At 42.3% G+C, this 26298-nt stretch overlaps 3 protein-coding genes across 3 annotated transcripts; 1 reads left to right on the top strand and 2 right to left on the bottom strand.

The window, feature by feature from the left end:
• The first annotated feature begins 1229 nt into the window (after window positions 1-1229).
• LOC133976021 (serine protease 23-like) lies at window positions 1230-4371 on the top strand. Its single transcript, XM_062414128.1, has 2 exons — window positions 1230-1576; window positions 2322-4371. The coding sequence occupies exons 1-2, from the start codon at window positions 1551-1553 to the stop codon at window positions 3493-3495; spliced, it is 1200 nt and encodes a 399-aa protein (XP_062270112.1). The 5' UTR covers window positions 1230-1550; the 3' UTR covers window positions 3496-4371.
• Window positions 4372-4427: 56 nt separating this feature from the next.
• On the bottom strand, window positions 4428-16612 carry tmem39a (transmembrane protein 39A). The gene is made up of 9 exons (XM_062414012.1): window positions 16339-16612; window positions 11161-11374; window positions 10278-10500; window positions 9064-9147; window positions 8810-8964; window positions 8251-8605; window positions 7972-8159; window positions 7747-7867; window positions 4428-7212 (listed from the first exon to the last, which is right to left on the bottom strand). Exons 2-9 carry the CDS (start codon window positions 11271-11273, stop codon window positions 6973-6975), a joined length of 1479 nt encoding a protein of 492 aa, XP_062269996.1. The 5' UTR covers window positions 11274-11374; window positions 16339-16612; the 3' UTR covers window positions 4428-6972.
• Window positions 16613-17772: 1160 nt separating this feature from the next.
• On the bottom strand, window positions 17773-24241 carry LOC133975852 (immunoglobulin-like domain-containing receptor 1). Its single transcript, XM_062413903.1, has 9 exons — window positions 24001-24241; window positions 22992-23162; window positions 22351-22500; window positions 22017-22136; window positions 21330-21476; window positions 20706-20819; window positions 20125-20306; window positions 18700-19314; window positions 17773-18545 (listed from the first exon to the last, which is right to left on the bottom strand). The coding sequence occupies exons 1-9, from the start codon at window positions 24056-24058 to the stop codon at window positions 18507-18509; spliced, it is 1596 nt and encodes a 531-aa protein (XP_062269887.1). The 5' UTR covers window positions 24059-24241; the 3' UTR covers window positions 17773-18506.
• Window positions 24242-26298: the final 2057 nt, after the last annotated feature.

Below are 26298 nucleotides of genomic sequence, written 5' to 3'. Positions count from 1 at the left end.
CCAGATAAAGTCGCTACAAAAGCACACAAATTTCAAAATAGATGGGTCCAGCCATTCAACTAGTTCCTCTCAACAAACAAAGTTACTACAATGTAAATGTCATGTGTGTGTCTGTGTGTGTGTGTGTGTGTGTGTGGTTGGGGGGAGGAATTAATGGCTTTCTCCCAAGTGAATGGTCTTTGTGATTAATGCCAAGAGTCACGAGGGCGATCAACCAAGTGAATCAACAGTGTGAAAGTTTGTTTGGGCGGAACACTGATGTATGTGGGTGATGTAATTATTTAATGAGTATCGGACATTTCTGGATGTGTATGTGTGGCAGAGAGAGAGAGAGAGACAGAGAGAGAGAGAGAGAGAAAGAGAGAGAGAGAGAGAGAGAGAGAGAGAGAGAGAGAGAGAGAGAGAGAGGGGGAATCTGGTCCTGTTGCCCAATATAAAGAACGAACGTTACTCAGTGTTGATGTGACATCTCAATTTTATATATAATTATAATTTGTAGGGTTTGTTTCTTTGTTAGACTTATAAGTCAGGATATATTCAAGTTGTACTTTGAATTTATACATTACTTCACTTAGTATAACTAACAGGACTATTATTTTGAAATCTGAAGTTACGTTGAAACCTGGCTGCACTTCAGAGATGAGATGTAAAGGTGAATGATCACAACAGAAAGAGAAAAACTTCCATAACGTGGCTCCTAATGTTCTAGCTGTTGAAGCAATGAGTGGTACAACCCTACTTGAAGTTTAAATACATGAATCAAATCTGTATTTGATCTGAAAATGATTTGAAGTGTTATTCAGCTCAGATTTTGAATGGGTATGTGGGACAATAGAAATAAATAAAGGTAGAAATGCATAAATAAATAAGGGGGAACTGTTGGGTTTCTCCATAAATCTTAAGGTCTTGACCCTATTATGCAATGAATTTGAACTGAATTGAATAACTTTTATTTGGGTTCCTAACTTTGCCATGGGTTTTGTGAACCTTGTTTGAAGAAGTGCTATAAGAATAAAGAAAGACATTAAATAAATACATGGTTAAAAATATACATAAATTACCTTATTCATTTCAAAAATTGATTTAATTATTAGACATTTTTTCCCCTTGTATGTCATTTTGTGTCCCTCACAGATGGGGAGGTGACGGAGTAAGTGATGGGATGTCATGTGACCTTGACGGGGTTTGGAAACCCTCCCGCTGCCCCCAGTCTCTGCAGATGAAGGAGTGAGCTCAGACAGGCAGGAGCCCTCCTCCTCCTCCTCTTCATCATCCTCACCATCTTCCTCCTCCTGTAGCGCACAATGGTCCAGCTCCTCCGCTGCTGTCGAGCCGGCTGCTTCTTTTGGACGACTCCACTCCATAGCGGATTAAATAAATCCTTCAGTTCCTGAGAGAGAACAGCCGAGAAGACAACTGCTGTCTGTGTTTTTTTTGCAGCAGGACTGGTTCACCAGTTCGATTCCCTCTGCTGCCTCTGACACGTCTGGTTTGAGGAGGGGGTTTTCCCCTCAGTGTTCAGCCACCAGCTCACCTGCAGAAAAGGAACCATGCGCTCCCAGGCTGCGCTCCCGCGGTGAGTCCACCTCTATGTCCATGTGTGTCTGTGCGTAAAAGTTAAAAACACTCAAAGGGAATTTCACTTGCACACTTAACATTTAATCAGTGGAGCACAAAATGAAAAAACTCGTTGGATGAAGATGAAAGCTACTTTATTAGTTTTTTCCTTTAAAACATATTCTGAATCTGGCTTTTATATTGGGTGTTGCATGAGTTACAGGAGACTTCACATCTCCAGGACACTTTGCTGTAGTCCCACAGATATAGGACGGTGTCATGACTACAATTTGTCATGATGCCTCTTAAAGAACTTTGACCTGCCTCCTTGTTGAAAGGTGTTAATAATAAACTTAATTTTCTCAACTGTGCCAAATATACCAAACTTTGGTTATTCAGCCACTCTACAGGGTTGAGGTCACATCCCCACAGACACTCAAGGAATTTTCCATCATAAGATCTGATCTTTGCCCTGTCTGACGTATTTGCAGCATTTCAAATAGTGGGAGTTCCGACTTCCAAATTCCAGTGCTGATAAAAATTGAAAAAAAACTTCCCGCTGAAATAGTTTTCCCTCAGCTCCCATCGCTTGCAATTATAGACCCCTGATGCTGCATTTAGGAATGAGGATGTTTTTCATGCTGAGGGGCCCCAACGTCCGGTCTGGACTTGACCCCGTGGGATCCGCGGAAATGTTGGGTTTGATGCGCTTCATGTTTTTTGTAGGACAGTTCACCTGATCTATCCTCTCCTCCCATCCACAGGTTCACCTCCCTCCTATTTCTCCTCTTCCTTCCCATTTTCTCCTCCCGCCCCCAGTGGATCCTCCAGCGTGTCCCTGTGGTCCTCCCACAGACCTCGGAGCCTCGGCCTGCCCCTCACTTCCTGTCCCCGGCCCGTCTGGAGGTCAGCTCCCCCTGTGACCCAGAATGCCACAAGCGGGCCGCCCAGCCGAGCTACTGGGACCTGCGACGTCTTCTGGCCTACGAGACTCTTCACTCGAATGGTCATCTGACTGAGACCGCCATTGGGATCTATGGCTACCAACCCAACTCAACCACCAGCACGGCCTATTCCTCAAAGCTGTCAAGGAAGGCCGCTCAGTCACACGTCAGGAGAAAGCGTCAGATCTTCGGCCATGATGGACGTTTTAGCATCGCTGGACAGAACTTCCTGCTAAAATATCCGTTCTCGGTGGCGGTCAAGCTGTCCACTGGGTGTTCTGGGACACTGGTGGGGGACCGTCATGTTCTCACAGCTGCTCATTGTGTTCACGATGGTAAGAACTATGTGAAAGGAGCCCAGAAACTCCGGGTTGGATTTTTAAAACCCAAGCAACGAGACACACAGTCGTCTTCCCTTTCCCTTCCCTCCAACTTCACAAACCGGGTCGAGGGTGGCATCGCTGCGTACGACCCACCAACCAACGACAAGATGAAGTTCCAGTGGATCAGAGCCAAGCGCACCCATGTCCCCAAAGGATGGATTAAAGGGAACGCCAACGACATCGGGATGGACTACGACTATGCTCTGCTCGAACTCAAGAAACCCCACAAACGCCGCCACATGAAGTTGGGAGTCAGCCCGCCGGCTCAGAGGCTGCCGGGTAAGCGCGTCCACTTTGCAGGATTCGATAACGACCGTCCAGGCCAGCTGGTGTATCGGTTCTGTCGGGCCGGCGAGGAGACGTCCGACCTGCTGTACCAGCACTGCGATGCTCAACCCGGGGCCAGCGGCTCAGGGGTCTACGCCCGGATGTGGGATGGGAGGCGTCGGCGTTGGGAGCGGAAGGTGATAGGTGTGTTTTCCGGGCATCAGTGGGTGGAGCGACAAGGGGCATCTCACGAATTCAATGTGGCGGTGAGAATCACGCCTCTCAAATATGCTCAGATTTGCTACTGGATTAAAGGGAACTTTGTGGACTGCCGAGAGGGCTGAGGAACTGGAAGTATAGCTTCATAACGACAGGCCCACTACATTCCTCATGACCTTTCCTGGAATATGGGGCCCACGAGAATCCAGACTTTTCACCCCACTACTTGTAGCACTGACATACCATTAACATGAAAATCTAAATTTCCTTTGTTGCTCAAATTCTCAGATTGCAACATCGTAAAGACAGATCCAGTAACAACACTAACTTATGTGAACGGGAAGTGTTCATTTAATTTCTGCTTAGTTTCCTATAACATGTCTTAGTTATATTTTTGTTAAGTGGAAAAACTTTTAGGTTCAGGTGGTTGTGCAGAACTGTGGCATGTTTTTTCCGTACCCTGGAACATTTATCTGGACAACAGCTCCTCAGTTCTGGAACATGGACTGATGTAGAAAGATGTTTATGGAATAAAACCTGCGCCGCAGTTGGACTTCTCATCAAATCATCTTTCCTGAGCTAATACTAAAGATTGCACTGTTCAAACTTTTTTCTACTGAGTATGGGTTTTGTGGATGAATGTATGTCAGCTACCAAAGGTGCCAACTCTCCAATCTATCATTTATCACACCACTTATCTCCAGGCACAGTTTTCTCTGTCAGCAAAGTTAACCATTGAAGAAAGTTTTGTATGTTCAACGACTGCAGATGACTCACACCAAGGCTGCAGAGCACATTTTGTTAAAAGTTGTACGTTAATGCTTAGCTCCCCCTGGTGGCAAAGGTAAAACACTGCAGGTGTCCGTTATGCAATCTATGCCTGGGCCTAAATAAGCACTTTTTACTTCCTCCTCACACTTGTGACACTGCATTATTTTTTCCCTCAAACTGAAGACTGTGGCAAATTAAATGAAATATATACTTTTTGAAATAAACAACTGTGTCACACATTTCTTTCCGTCCTGCTCACACCAGACATTTCACGCACAGAAACACATTATTGGTTTAAACTCCATTTGTATTTTTATTTCCGATATTTTCAGAAATGCTTGGTGGACACAGAAAACTGTAAAAATGCCGAACTATGAGGACCAGCTCCTGTGACTTCTCCAGCACTTTCAAACCCTGGAGTATGAACCCTAGAACATGGCACTGACAAAACAAACTCTGTAACTCAGTTTGAACATTTTTTATAGCAAAGGGAACACAGATCGAAAGTGTCGGCGACAATTTTACATTTATCTCTTAACATCCTGGAGGCCAGAGGACGATTGAGTACAAATCTCGCCACCGTGGGTCCAGTGGCGGTGAACTAATTATCTTTCAAAAGCTCACTTCAGCTGTGATGTAATGGGATTCACCAAACTAAGCAGAGTTTGTGATATTTGGGCAAAAAACATTCAAGTATGATGTGAAACAGAAGCAGAATTTTAAACAAAACTCAAAATGTCTCCTTGCTGTAGTCATGGGATAAGGGCAAGTTTAGAACTATACCCAAACAAAACTGATATTTCAATGACAGTGCTCACCAATGACATAGAAAGAGAACCGCACCATTTAGCTGCAAAATCGGGAACATTCAAGTTGAAAAAGACAAAAGGCGGTGAAGGGGCCGAGTTTGCAGACGAAGCAGAACAACACAGATGTGTAGGACATTTGGGTTCAATTATAAATTCTTCACACTTCTTTTTCTGTGATCCAGAAGAAAAGCTGCTAAATCTCAAAAGTAGCTTCATCCACCTCGTTGACACTCAACCCGAAACTCAGCTGAAGCAGCCAATGTGAAATCCACAGCCGCAACGGGAAAATATTGATTCTCAGATTTCCCACTTGGACTTTGCCCGCTGACGAAAAGGCTTCTGGTAAATTTTTATTGATTTCTTTCTGAATAATGGGAAGCTAATGGGCCCTGGGACTAACAATACTGCCTGGAGATTAGAGCAGGTGAAGGAGTGGAGGAGAGTGCGACTTCAGATAGGCAAAACAATGCAAGGCAACCTGTTTGTAACACCGCTGCGGTAACCAAAAATACATGAACTGGTAATGTGCTGAACTACATAGGCCCTTCCCTCCAGACGTCCACACCCTTTTGATTTTAAACTCATCCTCCATAGAAATGTCACCGTTGAACATCCACTGCTGTCGACATATTCGCTGTGGGGATGAAGACTGAACCGACAGAAACATTTATTAACCACAATCATTCGGTTAACTGCATCCAGTTGGCAAAGAGATGAACCCGATGTCATATGGTCCTCTCAACCACTTAAGATTAATATCGCAGGCACAGAAATTCAAGAAATTCAGAGAGTGTCTGGATGGATTTTAAGAGCACAAATGGGTCAGGTGCTAGACCGTGGCAAAAAAAAGAAGACTTCAGCATGTCAACGTGTGGAGAGGCAGAGTGAAAGCTTGGTGCTGCTACTGCCCCTCCACACAGCCAATCAGGTGAAACTAGCACATACTGATAAAAAGGCCCCAAAAAAAGTTGAATGAGGACGAGTACAGTTCTGTTTAAGCAGTGGATAGGTTTACCTTAGGTGTGATTTACATACTGACTGATCTCAAGTCAGTCAATGTTTTGTCTGACTTCCACATCGAGGCGCTGCTCGAAGATTAGTCGGACAAAGTTTGGAAATTCACTTATTCTCTTTCTGGCAGGATATCCCGTGAGAAAATCAATAGCTCATGTCTGAAGGACAGGGTGAGCTTAGCTCATGTCCCCAGCAGATAACTTCCTATAACACAACTGAACATTGTTTTTACACATTGGCTTTTGTTGAAGTTAAACAAAGGAGATATAAATGTTATGAGCTGCTGGAAGGTAGATGTTAGAACCACTGGACAGAGCAGAGCTGTCTCTCCCTTCTCTCTTCATGCTTAGCTAGAACCAGCTTCATATTTTCTGGACAGACATGAGTCATATTAATCTTCTCATTTCTCGCCTGATTGCAAAGAAGCTTATTTTCCACCTTGTCAAACTATTCCTTAAAAGAGCATTGACTAAAGGATCAGCATTCATTTCTGCAGCAGTGCTGAAATGATCAGATCATCCTGCTTCCCAAGACGGCAACTGGTTCCAGATTTAAGTCGGAGGAGAATTTAGGCCAATCAGGATTCAGGTTCTCAGGCACGACTCCTTCCACTGCTCTGAATCGCTCATCTGGTTTGACTGACTGTCAGACACCAAGTTGTCTCGGTCATTGGCCACCTGCACTTAAAATATCTTTGGTGAAAGTCACCTCCTGGCATTCCCCGACTTCCCTGTCACCTAACACCACATGCTAATGTTGTCAGTGTGGTAATGCCCGGCGTAAGTCGAAATAGTATACAAAATAAAAATATTCTTTTAAATAGGTATATATAAACATTGCATTAAAAATAGAACCGTATCAAAACACAATTATGAGTTCACATTCTGTCCCTTAACCTCCAAGCGTGAGTGCCATAACAACCCTCCAGTCTTCCGCTGTACCAGACCTCCTCCAGTCTTTCTCCTCCAAATCCAGAGTCCGGAGGGGAGGTCTCGCTCTGCGGAGCCTTTACGGGGATTTGAGCCCCAAAGTGTTGGAGGCCAGAGGGAAGGAGTAGGCTTTGCCCAGCACGATGCGGTCTCGGAGCAGTTTAAAAAGGACATAGTAGTTGCAGAAGAGAATAAGGCCCAGAGACAACGTGTGGTTCCAGCGCTCAGAGCGCAGCAGAGAGTATAACTGATACAAAACCACAGTCGACTCGATCCAGATCAGCAGGTTGAGGATCCGCAATGGCTTGTGAAACAGAAACTGAAAAACCAACGACAGGAGAAGAAGATCAGCTAAAGATATACATTAGTTTAACTTTCACATGTAGAGCGCAGCAGGAGATTGTGCAGGTCAGACATGTTCACTATGAGTAAATGTACAGAACATTCAGGCGGGGGTGTCACATCATGAAGGAGGCACAACATGACTTTTAAATGTTTTTTCTGAACAGCATGTCTACACTGGCGTCGGGCCTTATCTATATTTATGAAGATAATTATTTTCTTTTCGTCTTTTTCACTTTTGCGTCCGTTATGTGTTAGAAACGTCATCAAGGCCCCGACTCACCTACTGAGAATTTTCCACACATTTCTTGTTGTATTCTCATTAGGGCTCACTCAAGCATATTACAGACATTTTACAAGGGGTCTGGCAGGAAAACTTCCAAAAAGGTCAGTAGCACCTGACTGGGACATTTGTGTTATCACATTCAGCCCCTACGGAAAATATCAGTCAACTGTCCGGAGTGCAGTGCATGTGTGAAAGCAGCCGAGGATACAAAGTGCAGATACTCACATAAAACCTTGCATGGGAAACGTCAGAGGGCAGAGCAACATTATAGGCTCCAATTGCCTTATACAGAGATCGGCTGTGTCGTACCAACACCCCCTGAGGCCAAATAGTGCTTTCTGACCACCTGTAACACACATCAACAACACTGATACACACAAACCTCACAAGAGTCATTTTTAAATCCCTGCGAGTGTTAAAATAAAAGGTGGGCACAAAAGGGCCACTCACACATGCTGAGGTGCGTTGCTGTACGTGCCGTGCTCCAGCTTCTGCCAGCGGCCCAGGTGAGCTGCCGACCGGTGGAGCAGGTCGCAGTAGCTGGGGGGCAGCAGCTGACTCATCAGCATCACAAACGCATTGATCCACACCATGATCAGATGCTCACATGACCAACGCATGTCATAGTACTGGGTGCTCTGTGGAGATGAAGAAACAAGAGATGAACTCCAATAACTTCCAGGGACTGAAGGCAGATTTGTGTCAGATACTGAGGTGACAGATACCGACCTTGACGAAGCAGAGAGGCAGGAAGGCGACATAGTAAGCGCTGAACAGCGAGTTGAAGAGCACCTCCTTGATTCGACGGTTGAAGTCGCTCTTCAGATCCTCCACCTCGGTTCGAATCAACTCGGCTGTCTGCGGTTGCGTCGGTGGGCAGGTGTGAGTGGGCATGTGCGGGGAGCTGGAGAACTGCTCCCGGAGGTTCTCTCGTAACAGGAAGAGGAAGTCGCGTGGTCGAAAGAACGGGGCCTCTGCTAGGTCGGTGGTCTGGTGATCGGCTGGGTAATCGCAGTCGGTGGGCGCCGGTTGGCTTTTCCCTCCCTCCTGGTGGAAACAGCAGAGCGGGACGTACACACCGAATCTGGCCGGAGAACAGAGCAGCGAGTTTTAGTTTTAAACGATGACTAAACTAAATGGTCAGACACATGAAGGGTGGGTCCACATGTCCATTCAGACACACATCAACAAAAAGTAAACCAACCATAAACACTACATGAGTAATTTCTCAGTTTAAGAATATAGCATATAGGGGATTTATTAAAAAGAGGATTTATGTTTTACTCACGGGTATCCCAGGAAGAGGAGGTTGAGCACTGAGTGGTTCTTGCAGAGGTTGACCAGCGTCCAGCAGAGCACCCAGCCGCACATGGTCAGCAGGCAGAGCCGAGCTGCGATGAGAACCACGTAGCGCAGCAGCGACCCGCCGCTGCTCTGAGACACCTGGACGATTTCACAGAGTGAGTCACAGATGTCAGAGGGACTCCACAGTGTTGAATATTAACAAGTGTGAGCTGATTGTATAGACAAGTCTGTGGTTACCTCAGAAACTATCGTCCAAACAAGCCTCCTGGCCAACATGACTGTGATGAAGGTCGCCAGGTGATAGTCCATCAGATGAAAGTTCTACAGCAACAGCACAGTGGGAAGGAAAAAGCTCATAATCAGTATTCAGCAAAAACACATGACACAAAATTTGAAGTAAATATATCCTAATTTCTCAGTTCTTCGAGAACAAGAACACTTCAGCCAGATAATGAGACAAGCAGCTATGGATACACATATAAATATTAACAAAAAACAGTAGGCAAAAGAAGAAGAAGACCAATGAAATACGATACAACTAAATGAGTAGCTAAATAGGTTCATGAATAATATGGAAATTGAGTTACAAGTCCACTTTATCTGCTCTCATTTCTAAAGGTTAACTAGAATTAACACCCTGCGATTGAATGCCTCCACCGACTAGTGCAGTTTCAGTTTACATTTATTTTGTCCTTCTCCTCTGGAATTGAATCAATACATCTTTGATTCCGAGGAGCAACTGGTGAAAACGTGTATAGATTTGATTTATAATGTTCAAGAGGCTGAAAACGTGTGTTTTGTGTCCTTGACCTTCGATCGACATTAATCTAATCAGTTCATCTGTGAGTCTACTTGAACATTTGTGCCAAATCTAAAAGGCTTCTCTCATGTTCTTGAAATATCGTGTTCACATAAATGGATGAACAACCTGAAGATATAATGCCTGCTGCTGCTGGTTGTTGCCAATTCGGGGGGAAATAAAAATGCCAGACATCATAACGTTGAGTGTTGATCCCTTTATGGAGAGAAAATCTCATGTAATCTTACTTTAGAGAGTTAGGCCAAAGTATAATTGTAGATGGTGGTGCATTTTGACGCAGGATATTGTACAAACAATCTTTCGAAACTCATTTAGAATTTGTACATTTTTAGCAATGAGGTGATATTTACGGTCCATCTGGTTTACATTTGAATATTGCGGCTAAAATAAGATGGGGAAGGACACGAGGCAATAAAGTTTCGAAGCTGTGGATGCACATTAAAATGGGCTGCAGGAGTATTAAGTTCCAGCTGTCAATATAAAGATCATCCATAAAAGGTTTCTTATTTTAGGTCAATATAAAGTAAGTACCTGAAACTTCAGTTATGTTATAACATGTATATGGACTAATCAGTGGATCCAGTGGCTGAGATTTTCATTTTTAAAGAAAATTGTGAGTGTGTGTTCTTACGAGCGAGGTAGAGGCAGCAGGGTGGCTGTATGGGTACCACCACACCGTCCTGTAGATGTTGATGTACTGGACAAACAAGGCCACCAGCAGATAGAGAAAGAGCAGGAGCTCAAACAGCAGGCCGCTGTCCAGGGGCAGCTCGGGGATCCTGGAGTGGCGGACCGGCTCTGGAGCAATGAGAGCCGAGAGGGGCGGGGCCGACAGACCCACCGAGTTATTGCTCCTAAAGAAAGACACAGGAAAACATCAAAATACAAAAAAAGATGTGTGAGGGATTCATACATTTTTGTGTCACATCAAGCCTACTGCAAGTTGTGTATGAAACATTTACACAATCAAAGGTCAGCTCAGGGCAGAAGCACAGAGAAACTACAAGGCTCAGCACTAATCCCTGAAAAACAAGTTTGAAGAGGATATGAGCAATTCATCGACAGGAACCAAATCTGAAACTATTTTGATTAACAAATGTCACTCAACATCACTTTTAAATGAATATTAAAAATTCCAAACATGAGCTATTTACAGTTTCTTCACTGTGAGAATTTAATGATTTTCTTTAACAGGAAAAATCTTTCGCCTGTCGTTGGTCAGAGAAGAACTGGGATGGTTTCGCTTTATATTTTAGGAACCTGCATTGTTCTGACATGTCCTCCCTGTGCTGATTCATCAAGAAAATAATCTCCAGATTATATGATTGTGACCGTCTTTGACTTCATTTGCTCAGAAACGTATCTCTATGGCGTCTTATGTGGAGTAATATATGAATTGTTCAAATGAAATGAAACAATCCTGGTTTGCTGCATTGACACGAACATTTGGAAAAATACAGAAAAACATAAATCAGTGGAAGTAAACTTGTTGTTACAGGTGAGCGTGTTCATACCTGTTCCTGAGGCCTGTACCATTGCCCAGGTTGCCTCCAACCAGAGTCTGCAGGGACGGCAGAGCAGAGCGACTCAGCTGCTGTCTGCTGGGGCCCCTGCGACCTCCTGGCATGGTCGCCAGCTACCGTGGCACCCGTGAACGCCACCCACCAACCAACAGCCGCTGGGACTCCTCCCCTTCCCCTCAAACAGCCACCATGTACAGACAGGCCACTGTGGAGGAAATGTTTGGTTATACTGGGTTTGTTTGCAACTAAAGGGACAACAACAAAGGGTCAGTACAGTCAAGGATGTTGAATAAGTGCCACATCTTTCTAATAATTCCCCAAAATCGGGCTTGAAGATCTCAAGAATTGAACTTGACGAAGTGCAGCCTCGAATATGGGGCCATTTGGAAACATACGCTCAATATTACTACACCAGTACACTGAAAAATACTATATTACTATACTATATTATATTTTACTTCTACTTAAAATTTGTGTTTGCTTGTAATACTCTCGAGTATTGCTAAAAAAAGAGCCTGTGACCCAAGCATTTCATAGCCGGTGACTGCTTAATGTTATTGTTGTGCATTTGATAATAAACTCCTGAAACTTGAATTACGATTAGCTTACTTTGATTTAAGATTAGCTAACAAACAGTTCAGATTAGTTTTGTAGTTTAAAAACATTTTGTTGTCAGCATGAAAAACCTGTTGCACTTTGAAACATACAAATGCTGCCAGGTTCATGCATTCATGTTGAGAGAAGCACTTCCGTCTTTTCTTTATCAAACCTACTTGAGGTTAAAGACCCGACATGCTGTCGTGAAATGAACCATGTCAGTTCCACATGTCTGCCCTCAGAAACTGTCAGGGTTTTCCCCCACCACCCAGGAACTGACACAGCAGGTGTACCGAGCCACAAATGATGAACCGCCTCTTCTGCTCAGGTTATTTGATAGACGACAGCCCCAAGCTGTGCAAACACTCTCTGTAGATTTACAGTATTTCTTGTGCGCAATAGCCTCAGCTCTTTGTCCCCTGAATGGTAACAGGTCTGGTTTGTATTTAGTGTTTTTGTCTTGATGACCACCTGAAGGTTTACTATAAACACATTCATACAGTGCATCTGTGTAAAGCACTTTCTCTATTACACCTCACTCACACACTGTCAACACATCGTTCAGGGGCAATTTGAGGTTCAATGTCTTGCTCAAGTACAGTCAGGCCGACTGGAATCGAACCGCCGACCTACCTCCTAAACCTCTGAATGTTTGTTGTAATTCTAAACAGTGTACTTTTATACAATCGTTTTAAAACAGAGCTGTTATTTCTATGAAAGTGAATTGAATTTTATGGCCAACACATGTTACATAATTTGCTGACTTGTTTACTTACATTATCTCAAATGTTTCTGAAAAATGGTCACCAGAGAAACCTCCGAGGAGATTCAAGGTATCGGGACGTTTTCATTTTGGCCCCCTTTTATATGCATAATATCCTCTTTACCTTAAATTCTACAATATGAAGCTTTGAGCAATATAACAAAATAATCAATCAAAATAACAAGAGAAGACTGATCCTCTTGCTTCCCCATGAAAAATTTGTTACAGGTGCCTGTCTCTTTAAACAGTGATGTCACAAGGTAAGTTTAGGGCAGGGAGATGAAGCCCAGCCGCTGTGGGTAAGCCCTAAATATGATGATCAATTCAATGGAGGGGGATCATAGCCCGGTAGAACTGCTCTCATTAGACCGACAGGAGATTCTAGTGTTTATATTACGTCTCCGATATAAATGTGAGAAAACATTACCTTTCTGTTTAACGCCACACAGCCACAGACAAGAGTCTCTAATGATCACCCAGCTGAACCAACACCCCCTCGAACCGAGACCAAAGAAAGCCCAAAGGTTTCTTGGTGGCAACACTGCCGGCTCCAGTCAAACCACAGCTTCACTAGGCAAACAGAGCAGTCCCCGAAATACAGCAGCCCGGAGTGTCAGACCTGTTCATATGCGGTCTGCCTGCTTAAGCTCACATTGGGTAACAATAACCTGGAGCTGTCCACAAAGACAAATGTGAGGTGTGGCTGTGTGTTACAGCTGACGAGGAGTGTGCGTCAGCTCACTACCTTCTTAGAGAGGTTGGGATGAAAAGAGAGGATGCTCACCTTCCTTTGGGTTATATAGGTTTTACATGTCAAAGTTCTGCTAAGTTAAAAAGTCCAAAGTAAAGCGAGAGTTTCAGACAGAGGCTGAAAGAGGAGCTGCAGCAATGCACAGTTTGAGGAAAGTGACTCGTTTTCTGAACATTTAAAAACATCTTCAACTTTAACCCAAATTAAAACGAGAGACGTGAATATGAGCCTGTGTCTCCTATAGAACTGAAATAGACAACCTGCAGTCTGAGGGAAATACCTCAGCGTCTTCTCAACTCCCCGACTCAGAACACGGTGTCAGTACCTGTATGATTTGTAAAGGCTAATAACACACTGTTTTATTGCCCACACGTCGCAGCGGTTTCACAAGCCACGGCAGGAAACGCATACGTGTAACTAATAAACATTTACAACAGCTCCTCTCCAGTCTAGCTCCGTCAGGGAGCCAGCAAGAACAATAGCCATTGACAAAACTAAATGAAATGCAGCCATCAATTATGTTGTTATTGATTATGGCCGGCCCTCTCCCGCTCTTACATGTCAAATCCTCTGCTGTAACAATGGCCAATTAGGTGCGTCACTCTCAGAAACCGATGACACACTCACTGCCATTATACAGCTAATGTTACAGATGTGGATGGGATATAAATAATTGATTTCAAAAGACAAATGAGCTGCTTTTTCATTATCTGTCAGCACCTCTGCTTCACTTTCAAGCTTCTTTTCACTGTTAAAAGACTCACGTTCACACTTTGAAATAGTCAGGATGCACCTTATAGTTACTGTCATTGAGAACTAATCAGTTTCAACATTTAAAGATTTAGTGAGGAGTTGTTAACTCTTTGAAAACAGAAACTTCTGAACTGTTAAGGTCACATTGTCAAATGTCTTGTTTTGGTCCAACCAACATTTCAAAAGATGGAGATGCTGAATTACAAATGATATAAAAAGACCTGTCAATGATTTCAATGCAACCCTCACAGGAGGAGCAGCATGGAAAATGGATGGATAGATACAAAACCTGAAAAAACAGCAAATCCTTGTACTTGAGAAGCTGCCGTGTTGCTTATCATCAATTTACATTGGATTCATCAATTAATCATTTTAAGACTATTGCAAGTGAAAGGATATTAACTTTACAACCTGTGGCAATCATGCATATTCCCCTTTGGACAGCTGCTACTGCTGCTGCTACTGCTGCTGCCCCTTGCACAATAGAGATATAGATATGCATATGTGTTTTTCTTATTATCCTTAAGTTAGCTTTTAGCCTCTTTATTGCTACGTTTAATCCCTGGTTTATGGAGAACTAGCAAAGTAAGGATTTCATGGTATGGTGCTGTGCCCGTGTTGACTGAACAAACGACAAGAACAATTATTGAATCTCTTGAATTATTAAGCCTAGGATACTGTAAGTTCTGTTATTTTAGAGATGAGTTGGTTGAACTACATAAAACTTTCTGTGACTGAACAGAGAATTTTTCAGACTTACTGTTTTCTAATATTGTTATGGTTTTCTGGCAGAAACTTGGACTATAGGCAGAGAAGGTCTCAGGTTCGTCTTTGGTTCGACTTCACGGAGAGACAACATAAGACGAACCTGGATTGATCTGTCCAAAAATCCAAGAGTCTCCCTACCCTGTCTAGTGCCCCTGAGCAAGGCACCTTACTCCCCCAACATCTGCTCCCCGAGCGCTGTACATGGTCGCTCACTGCTCTGTGTGTCCTGCACCAGATGGGTCAAAAGCAGAGATTAAATGTCCCTACCTGCATGAGTGAGCCTTTGCATGTCTGAGGCAGGTGTTTGGGAATAATAAATTAATCTTAATCTTAATCTTCTGTGGAAATAACCATGTACATTGATCAGAAAACATCCATCAGGATAATTTAATTTAAAATATTTATTCATATTAATAGCGTCCAAATAAGAATTGAATTGACTCCTACTTGACCATCACACTAAACTGAATACAAAGAAAGGGCCTGTATAAAATAAAAAGTATCACTGGCTGATTAATCCTTAATGGAAGTTAGAAATATCAAAAAGATGGCTGCTAGATGAGAGATGAGAAATTAAACTGGAATGAAAACCACTGTAAATAGTAGCAGCCCAGTTAGAGAGAAAGTCAAGAATCCATCTGAGCCTCCGAGGCTGCCCAGGTGTAACTGGACTCTACATTCTACACCTCACATTAAAAACTGTGCAATATTTAATCTTCAGTCCTCAGTGGGTTTTTAAAACGTAGTCCAGTTCCCACTTCATCCGCCAGTGAGCGGCTCCTGAACCACCAGGCAGAGCACATCCCACCTCCACGTCTCTGTACGACTCACTGGGCTAATCAAACATGATGGAGACGATAACACACCAGTGCGTTTGGGAATAGCACACTGGAAGCAATATTAAACACACAGACGTGAGACACACGAGAGATACACGAGAGACACACAAACAAACGACTCTACAGTGGAAACAGGAACTGTGGAGGGGCAGCAGGAAGGGGTTTTGAAATTTTCTAATTTTTTGAAAAAAACACAAACGAAAGTGAAGCTGCGTGGAATGCGTGTGCAGAGGTTTTCTTTAAGGAAACTCTTGTTCCTGATGTGTGTGTGTGTTTGTGTGTGTGTGTGTGTTTTGACTCTGCATTGCTTTAGTTAAGGAAACACTTTATACCTGAGGTAGGTGTGTGTGTGTGTGTGTGTGTGTGTGTGTTTTGACTGTGCATTGCTTTAGTTAAGGAAACACTTTTTTACCTGAGGTAGGTGTGTGTGTGTCTGTGCAGAGTTTTTCTTTAAGGAAACTGTTTTGCTTCAAGTGTGTGTGTGTGTGTCTGTGTGTGTCAGGCTTGCTAAGACATGCAGTGGAGATCATGACATATGGCAGCGTTATAATTTCTCTTCACATGGGACACTTAGAACCACAGAGGCGGGTGTGTGCGTATGTGCGTGTGTGCGTGTTTTATGTGTTTGCGTGCGTGCCCGTGTGTGTGTGCGTGTGTTTTGCGGGGTTTGAACGTTGCGTGTAGCCGTTGATACTCACACAACATGGGGAACACACGGAGGAGCGAGCTGGACGAGGATGCATCAGTCAGTTGTGAGACGAGTCCGCGCAGCGCCGATCGTTTCCCCGCCTCACAGCTCCACTGTCCCCGGCTGCGCTGGCGTGAAGACGAGCCGCGGCGGCACCGGCGGTGCTGCGGGCCGGCGGTGTCCCGGGTTCGAGGGGATAAAACGGGTTTAAAAGTTGAGCCCCCGGCTGGAGGAGCAACAGGATCAGCGCTGCACAGAGACCGACGTGGCAGACCCGCACCGCCTCTGCGATACACGTCATCAACGCGCGACAGCCGCACAGTCGCAGTTTGATCCAGAGTCAGTGGGGTTGTCATCAACTTTATTACTTTATTCATTAAATTCCTCCAATCTATGCAAACAATTCTAATACTATAAATAATAATTATAATAATACAATAACGTACTAATTGAATAGCGCCTTTCTTAAAGAATTAAATTTCAAAGTGCTTCATTTGATTTTAATCCATTCAATAACCTATTTATATTTATAAAGCATCATCAAGTATATTCATTAATAATCTAATCATCACATTGATAACTTCCATCAATTATGTTAAGATATATAAACGATTATTGCATTTTCTTTTCCTTTTTCCATCTTGATTTTATTTCCATTTTTTTTTTAAATAAAATGCTAGTGATTTTATCATTGTTTTTTTCAAATATTTAACAACAAGCTAATCACATTGATCACTGCTGTCTATTATGTTAAGGTTGTATAAACTATTGGTATTTTTATTGATTTAATCAAATATTCATGATTTGTCGTGGAAATGTCATCTCTTCTCTTTCAGCTTGTTTTAAATACTCCAGTAAGTTCTACTCTAATGTTTCCAGTCGTCTTCTCCTTCTTCTGTCTTGTAGTCAAACCACCTGCTTCATGCAAGGTAGCTTCTCTCATTATAAGACGGTAATCATGACTTTGTGTCTTAAAAACTGAGCTGTGTGGGTCGATCCTTTTGCAAAATTAGATAACATTTATTTATATTTGTATAGTTGAATACATTACTCATTACTTTGTACATTATGAAGAGTAACAATTTTTGTATTGACAATTTATTAAGAGTCTTGGTGTTTTTTTTGATTGCATGAATTCGTTTTTTTATCAAAGTAATTTTAAAATATGATTATCAGTTATCATGTAAATTAATATGATTTCATTGTAGCACACTTTGTTTTGTATATATTCCTGTTTGATAAAATGTTGATAACTGCCTAATTTGATATCTAAGCTCACAACCACAGAATTGTTTTACTCCTGGAACTGTGTATAAAAATGAGCTCTGTTATATAAATGGAGAAATAAAGCAATTTCTGGATTTTTGTTTAACACTAGGCCATATGTTAAAATAACAAAACTTTTAGCACAGCATAATTAGATTTGACAGTATAATGAACAATATTCAGTTTTTTTTATACCCAAAAGGTAAAACATTTATTTTCATCTTTATCAATAAACACAAACTGCTTTTACATTGTACAGTGTAAAAACAAAAGATTAAAATCTAAAACCTTAAAAATGACAGTGGAAGGGTCAAAACTTAAATGTGTCCTTCTGAAACATGCCATGATACACATGGGAGGTGTGTGTTGTAGGGCAGTTAAGTTTGTAAACTTTAAAATATCTTTAAAAAATAAATATACAAAAACGATTAAAACTAACTTGAGCATTCCCAGGAATGTATTCATAGTAATGTGTGTATACATAGCTTTATTGTAACTAGTGTTGTTTGTTTACTGGCACTGAGAGTAATTCAATCTGCAATTAATACCGGTTTCAAAACGAGAAACATTCATTCTAAAGCTACATGAAAGACGTCAGAATACTGAATTTCACTGATTAACCAGCAGGGGGAGGTAATATCGCACAAATCTGTTCAGTAGCCCCAGTAAAGACTTGGTATTTTACTTTGCAAAAACAACTGTAGGCTACCAAAAAGGATTTCTCGTAGACACCAATCATTTGTTTTACCATCTTCACACTTTCTCACTATCACATCTCTGCATGACATCTGCTGGTTCATGATTCATTTCAATACATAACAATCGGTGACAACCGTCGATGGGCTCCCAGTTCTACAGAGCTGTGCGTGTTCACTGAAACAGAGGTCACAGGGCGTTTCACAGCTGGAGGGTTCAGATGACGATGCTGGTGCCACTGCGAGAACTCTTGCCCTGAGAGAGACACACTAACTTTAAAATCACGTTACTTGAAATCAGTGTAACTCAGACTTTTGTGTGTGTTTGTTGATTGTGTGTGCGTTTGTCTTGATGTAAGTGCGTAAGTGTGCCTTATAGCTCTTATCAACTACAGCAGCGAGTGTCTTACAGAGTAGCGTTCATTCCTCCGCGTCCCCGGTTTCTGTCCAGGCTCGTACTCGGAGTAGCTGGGTGGTTTGTCAACCCAGCCTCCACCTCCTCTTCTCCCTCCTCCTCCTCCACCTCCTCCTCTCCTGCTGCTGGCCTCATCATCCGAGCTCCAGGACCCTCGTCTTGATTGCCGAGATGCAGGTGGGGAGTTGTTTGTCCTGGACCTGGTGTCGAACAGGTCATCCCTGGAACGGGAGCGGGGACGGTCCATGCCTCCTCGTGACCCGTTGTGACTCGGCCCGTCCAGGGTGTCCTGGCTGTAGCTCCGGGGCATGACCCTCGATCTGGTGGGTGAGGGGTAACGCCTACCTGCTACTCCTCGGTCATCGCGGCGGCCGAAGCCACTCCGGCTGCTCTCGCTCGAGCTCGGGGGGCGTGTCTTGGGTGCAGGGGGTGGCATTCTGCTTGGGTGCTGCTCCCTTATTGGTGGAAGTGTGATGACGCGACGCTGTGGTGGCCCTTCATCAAGGGCAGAGATCATGCTGGGAGGGCCGGGGGAAAACGGGACAGTCATGGGAATGTGCTGGGGAGGAGGTGGCATGTATTGCATGTGTTGGGGTGGAGGTGGCGGGGACTGATGGGAAGCGGAAACCAAAATAAATGAAAAGTGAGAGGTTAACAAACAGAGAAGAAAAAACCCACATGAAAGCCACCACGTGCACATTGTCTTTGCAGTTATAGCACAAGAAACACTGCACTCTACCATACAGTATCAATGGGAATGACACAGTCAGAGCTAAATAGTTTTCTCCAGATATACAAGTTCATTTGTTTACAGTCTATTGGAGAAGTGCAACCTCATCTGAACCAAAGACCATCCTTTACTAACTTCGTACAAGTGTAGACATGTTCTGATACAGGCCACGGAAATGCTGCTGGGTCTAGCATCAGCAAATCTATGTACTCATCCAATACTGGCAAAGTACTGTCATTTCCAGGTTAATAGCGTTAATCAGTGCAGCAGCTAACTGCATTCAAACGACGCGTAAAAACACATAAGCATCTAGATCAAATGCAATATTTCATACAGGAAGTGGAAAACCTATACCATCATCTACTGACTAACTAGCTTCCTGCCTTTGTAAAAATACATTCTTATGGCAAACCCTGCATCAATGTTTTGGTTAAACTTTTTGGGTAATTTTTAAAACACCACTCACTACTTCGATCTCCAACATGGCTAGAAACAAGATGTACAAACTAGTTCTGACTGAGTAAAACAATCTCTGACCCTACACCATGTCTCCTCTTTGCCACCACCTGCCTGAGTAATCTTTCTAAACTACATCACCTAAAATACTTCCTCTACAGAAACACAAACAGAAACAGTTTATTTTTGGCTTATAAATAGATACAGATACGGATTTAACGCGCAGCTACATACCTGTAATAGAGGAGTGGTCATGTCCATCCCCCTCACCTGGCTCTCCAGGTAATTAAGCATCTGATTGGTGTTGGCAGGGCTGTGGTTGCCAGGGACACTGGGTGGGGGCATGCTGTATGCTGAAGACTGAGGGGGAGGGAGGGGCATTGGCTGCATTTGCATTATCTTCCCAGAGTTAGAACCTGGAGGAGAAAACAAAGTCAGATGATTACATTTACAGAGATAAACCCAACTGCAGTCTGGAGGTGTTAAAGGTCCAGTGTGTAGAATATAGTGAAATCTAGTGGTGAAGTTGCAAATTGCAGCTAAATTCCAATTGCTTCCTTCTCTTCCAAACAAGAAAGAGAACCCGTGGAAGCTTTCAGTTGTCAAAAAAACAAAAAAAAAAAAAGGTGTTTAGTGTGTCCAGTCTGGGCTACTGTAATAAAAAATGGCGGCCTCCGTGGTGAGGAAAAGTAAATATAAAGTATTTGAATATAAAGAGCACATTCTAGGGTAAATAAAACAATAAATCGTTCAATTTAGATGAAACACACTAGTGGAAACTGTGTTCATTGTCATGCTGGGTCATGTGTGCGTACCTTGGTAGAGCATCGGGTTCATCTGGGATGAGGCGTGGCTCATTGGTCCATATGCCGGCTGTCCTCCCATCCAGGACATCTGAGCCTGCTTCATCATGCGATGCTGCATCACCGCTGAAAGATGACGACACAAACAGATTTACAATAAACCTTTAGACGTTTCCTAAACTTAGTGTTATTAGTACAGTGGCTGTTTGCGTAGCCTGTGGTAATGCTAGCAGCATCTGTCTCAGCTATCTAAACATTAACACAAAGGGGTTAAAACTGTTCTAACAACTCTTAAAGCTTTGGAACAAACTCATTTAATTTGGTTACGTGAGATTGCTGAAATCTCCTTTTAGCCTCAGCAAAACTTTAAAAATGCAATTTCACTTTGGGTTTTATCCACCATCACATTAGATAACAATTTTTCCCAGCTTGATAAGACAGGACTAATGTTTACAGCCACCAACAACTCTGAGGATTATATCGTGAACAAATGAACGTCTTCAATGCAAGACGCGGCCAAAATCACAAATCATATATATATATATATATTACTCCCTTGTTGAATTATATTGTTTCTCCTGTGCATTTGAAGGCCTTTTGCAGCCCATTTGGTTTCAGGACCATCCTTAAACCGACCTTTTTCAGGACAGCAGCATTGCTGTGGGCAGCATGGACAGCGCACATAGCAGCAGCATTTCTGAGGGCAACACTGGCAGCAGCAGATGCAGAAGAGGAGGATCAGAAGCAACGCCCCGATGACGATGAATAACACAACCAACCAGTCTGAGAGAGAGGAGGGAGGAAGGATGATCAGCAGGGTGTGGCCAAAGAAACGTATGTTTAATAGGTTTTATAATGTCCGTCAAGGACATTATGTTTTTCTTTTTGTTTGTATGTCTGAGAGCGGGCAGAAATACACAAAACTAAAGTACGGATAATCACAAAACAAGCTCTTGTATGAGAGAGGATTGCATTGAGTGCAAAGCTGTAGCTGAAACTATGAGGTCTGTGTGCGTGGATGGTAACAACTGCATTAATGGAGTAAAATCCACACAGTTGGAAAGTTAGCAATCCCTTATGTTATAATTTGAAGTGTAATTATGTAACTGTGGCAGGACTAATTAAATACTCTGGGTCACAACAGTTCAGATAATACTGCTGTAACGTGGCCAGATTAGCTCTAGTGGAGGAATGCGCTCCCTTCTACTTTATATTGTGATATCAAAAGGTAAGTAGTTCAGTTTTTAAATCTCCAAGTCAATCGTTGTGAAGTTGTGAGTGAGCGTTTGTCTCTGCACAGGTTTGTTTCTCTTTGTTTCTTACGGTAGACGATGAGTTTGATTTCTTTGTCCGAGTCTCCTGAGGTGTCTCCAGCGGCATCCACGCTGCAGTAGTACACCCCGTTGTCCCACCACATCACCTCATTCATCACCAGGTCTGCCTCTACACACAAAAACACAACTCTTATTAAACAAGGGTCAATGTACCTTCACAGACTGTCTGTCATTGTACTGATCGAGGATCTGTCACTCCTTCCTTTCACAAGCACGACACACGCAAAGAATTCAAAGGACATTAGTTCTTAAAATTGGATATTGTTTCATCTTGTTCTCGTCACACGCTCGATGGCGTCTGAAGAGCGTTTGCATGAACTCACTGTTTTGAATACTGATCCTGCGTTCGCGGTATTCAGGTCCCAGGATCGGCTCGTTGCCTCCTCTCTTCTGGATAACAGTGCGTATTGTTCGCTGGCGATCTGGACAGTCATTGGCTGGGTCCTGTCCCAACTGTAGCGCAGACTGGTACGCTGCAGACCACAGACAAAAAAACACAATAAATAACAAAGTTTGCTGCTTAGCCGACAGTCCAGAGGCAGAATGTCCTGAGGCTCTCCACTTGAAGCAGCTTGAGACTGAGCTCCGAAGACCGGTGTGATTAGATAAGAGCCAAACTAAAGAAAAAGAGACAGTTAAATGGAAACGATGGACAAACACAAATATTTGTAAAAAAGTAAAATGCACATATTTGTCAGAACTGCGAGTTAACTATGCCTGCTCAACCACTACTGACATAATGTACAACGTGTGCAGGAAGGATTCACAGAGGTGCTGCTGGAGAAAAGAGACTGCAGCATTGACAGAGTTCAGGAGGTCAGATGACCTGAGGATTCTTTTTTTAATGGTGACTACACAAGCGTTTGCCTGAAGCCGCAACATGCATCCAGCAAGTTATATTAATTATTATACAATATCCCCTCTCTCTGTATTACACTCTTCGGGTGTGTGGGTCATTCCTCACCTGTGGAGTAGTACTCCAGGACGGGGTCCTTGCAGTAGGACTTGAACCTCCAGGTGACCAGGACATCTTGGAGGTTTGCGGAGGTGCTGTAGTCGCAGCGGAGGATCACGGAGGCGAAGAGAGCAGTGCTGCGCTCCTGCTGGGCGACAATCACCTGAATACAGACAGACACTGTGGAGGGAGGGACAACAAACAGATGGTCACATGGCCTGCAGCACTCGTGTGTGTGTGTGTGTGTATGGGGGGGGAATAAATCCAGCTTGTGCCAAATTAGTTAATTTAGAGAAACAGTAGCCTATGGCACGTTTGGCCAAAAAGCTGGTGAGTGGAGCGTCATCAGAATGAAAGAATGCATCTGACGGTTTCTCAACACAATGAGATATTCTCAAAGTGGCAGAACCAGAAAAACAGGTGACACAGGCAGTGGCACAGGAAATGGCTTACTGTGAAACCACCACCAGCTGGAGTGAAACCAGTTGAGTCACAACTCTCCCTTTATGGAGGTCAGGGACTCTTCTGAGTAAGAGCTGAATATAATTTAAGGTTATATCAATCTCTTATTGCTTTCGTTAAAGTTCTTAAATAAAAAATCTACTCCAGATGGAATAAATACTTCAGCACTGCAAAAAGTTATTTGCCTCTTTTGTACAGAAAGTGTGGATATAACAGTGTCATTCTAACAATGATGTAACATTATATATTTGTAACATTGTTTATAAAATATTGTGAATGAAACAGTGTGAATGTAACATTGTCTATAAAATACTGTGAATGTAACGTTGTTTTTTTTACATTGTGTAACAGTGTGTACTTAGTAAAATGTAGGACAGTGTAACACAAGATAGTTTCTTTGTCAGATAAACAAAACCTCTCATGTGACCGATACCTGCAGTTTGATTCGTTTCAATCTGAATTTTGAGGTGAAACAAATCTCTGAATTCTCGAACTCGTTTGAACGGTTTGTTCTTCAGACCTCCAATAGGTGAAGACGAGAGGAAATTAAATGTACCTTCTAGCAGCGACAGCAGGAGGATGAAGATGATGGCGGCGCCAGGTAAACTCCACATGACGACGGGAAGCCGCAGCGACACAAGCAGCGAGGAGGCAAAACGGCTCACGCAGACATACACACGAGTGGAAGAGAAGCGGAGGACACACACAGACGTGATGGTTCTGTCGGTGAACCTGAATCTAGACCCGAGTCTTCATGGTCTGGTCTCCTCACTTCGTCTGATGAGTTTCTATCTGGGACTCAACTCATCTGTGGCCACGCCCCCGAAACAGGTGCAATCATCCCGAGTGGTGACGTCAACAGGTGGAATTCATGGCAAATCCCCCCCCCCCCAAAAAAACCTCAACTAAATGTAATTATAATAATCTCTCGTTTATTTATTTTATATATTTATTTCCTCTTATTTATCACCATATTAATGATTTATGTTTCATATGTTTTAATCTTTGTTTCTGCATTTGATGGTTTATTCAATAAGGCAAAAAAAACAACTCCAAAATATTACATTTTCCAAATCTCATTTATTTATAGATTTATTTTCCCTTATTTATTAATAAATCTTTATCTATTTATTTACTCAAATGTTTAATTCTTTGTTTCTACATTTCATTGTTTCTTCGGTCAAAGCGTTTGAAAAGATCACAACAAACAATTATACAGCTTCAATAAAAAACGTATGACCAATGTGATGTTTACACTTCAGTTACATTTATCTATAATCTGTGTTTTACTAGAATCCTTAACATGTTTTACGCTTCCTTGATATATTTCTCTCTTGCATGAATTTAAAAAGAATACAGTAAATTGGATTAAAGAAACATGAGAGTCGATGATATGTGGTTTAAAATGTGTCTGGGCTTCATTGAGATAATTTTCCTGAAGATATGTTTGATTGTTTTATGAAAGAAAATCTACTTATAGGTAAAAGCAACTCATTGACTGCAAATACAAATCTGCCGTATGTAAAATATTGTTGTGATTGTTCACTTTCTACAAACCATGACTTTGACAAAGATTTAACAGTTTGAGTTTTCATAAAATAAAGACATGCATTAAGGGTGAGGACGTTAAAAATGTCTGCAAAAATGGAGCTCGACTCCAAAGGGTTTCTGTATTGAGTTAAGTTCACAACTTCATTTTTATTCTAAAGAAATTTCATTAAAAATGACAACTGATAGGTGTGTTTATCATTTTCAAAGTCATTTAAAAAATGTTTTTAACTTTTAATTAATGAAATGTGTTTTGTGTTTGACTGGAAACAAGGAGGTTTAGAAATTCAGATTCAACTGCTCATCTTTTAAATATAATGTTAAAATACATTTAGATGTGAAAATATTCTATCATTATCATTATTGTTATTGTTGCAAAATTAAAGTGATATTTAGTTGCCATGTGATTCTTTGGGAAAAGGGTTTGTATCAGATGACATTTAATATTACATATAAATCCTCTGACATAAATTATTTACCCAATTAAAGAAAAATATTCTTTTGATTGTTTTCATTTCTAAATATTAAACACGGTGGAATAACTAGGTCTTGTTTTGTCCAGTAGAGGAGGTTTGAGCTTAATCCACTAGATGTCAGTCTAAACCAGTTTATATCTAAGCAGGAGCCTCAGTGTCATGTGATTTCTGTTTAACTGTTGAGTTCTCAGGTTTAAGGACCAAGTCACTTTATACACGTCTGTAACTACGTGCACGTGAATGGTACCATGTTTGTGCTGAAGTACTTTTCAAGTCCTTCAGACTCTCGGAGTGTTTTCACCACTCTGCACCTGCTGCTCCCTAATATTTTGTTTTTCCTGGAAACTTCTGCCAAGATCCACCCACTGTTTCCTGCTCGTTCTTCCTCGACCCCTGTTCTGTCTGCTGAGGCTTAAACCACTAACACAACTGCACCTATGTTGTGCATTTGATTTGATTTTGAGTTAATACAATCATGAATCCACCCACAATAGAACACTGTAACACAATGTCAGTGAAACCTCATATTAATCCAAATACACTGCAGCTAATAAACATACCTTCCTTTAATCAACGCTACATCAGCCAATGAAAGTAAAATGTTGCTAAAATGTCAGCACTCTTGATGACTCCTGACTATTGTTGAATTACATGTAATAAAACTACACTTCTCTATGTGACATAGGCTTATTTATAATAATAATTATAATAAACATAATTTATCTGGACTTGTAATATGTGGTTGCACATATTCCAAAGTATGTAACTTTTCATTCCAAATTTATCTTACAGCTGTAGTTACTTTGCAGATTCAGGTTATTATTATAAAG

This window comes from Platichthys flesus, chromosome 1, assembly GCF_949316205.1.
Source record: "Platichthys flesus chromosome 1, fPlaFle2.1, whole genome shotgun sequence".
NCBI classification, from domain to species: Eukaryota; Metazoa; Chordata; class Actinopteri; order Pleuronectiformes; family Pleuronectidae; genus Platichthys; species Platichthys flesus.
This window is presented reverse-complemented; position numbering and strand designations above follow the sequence as displayed.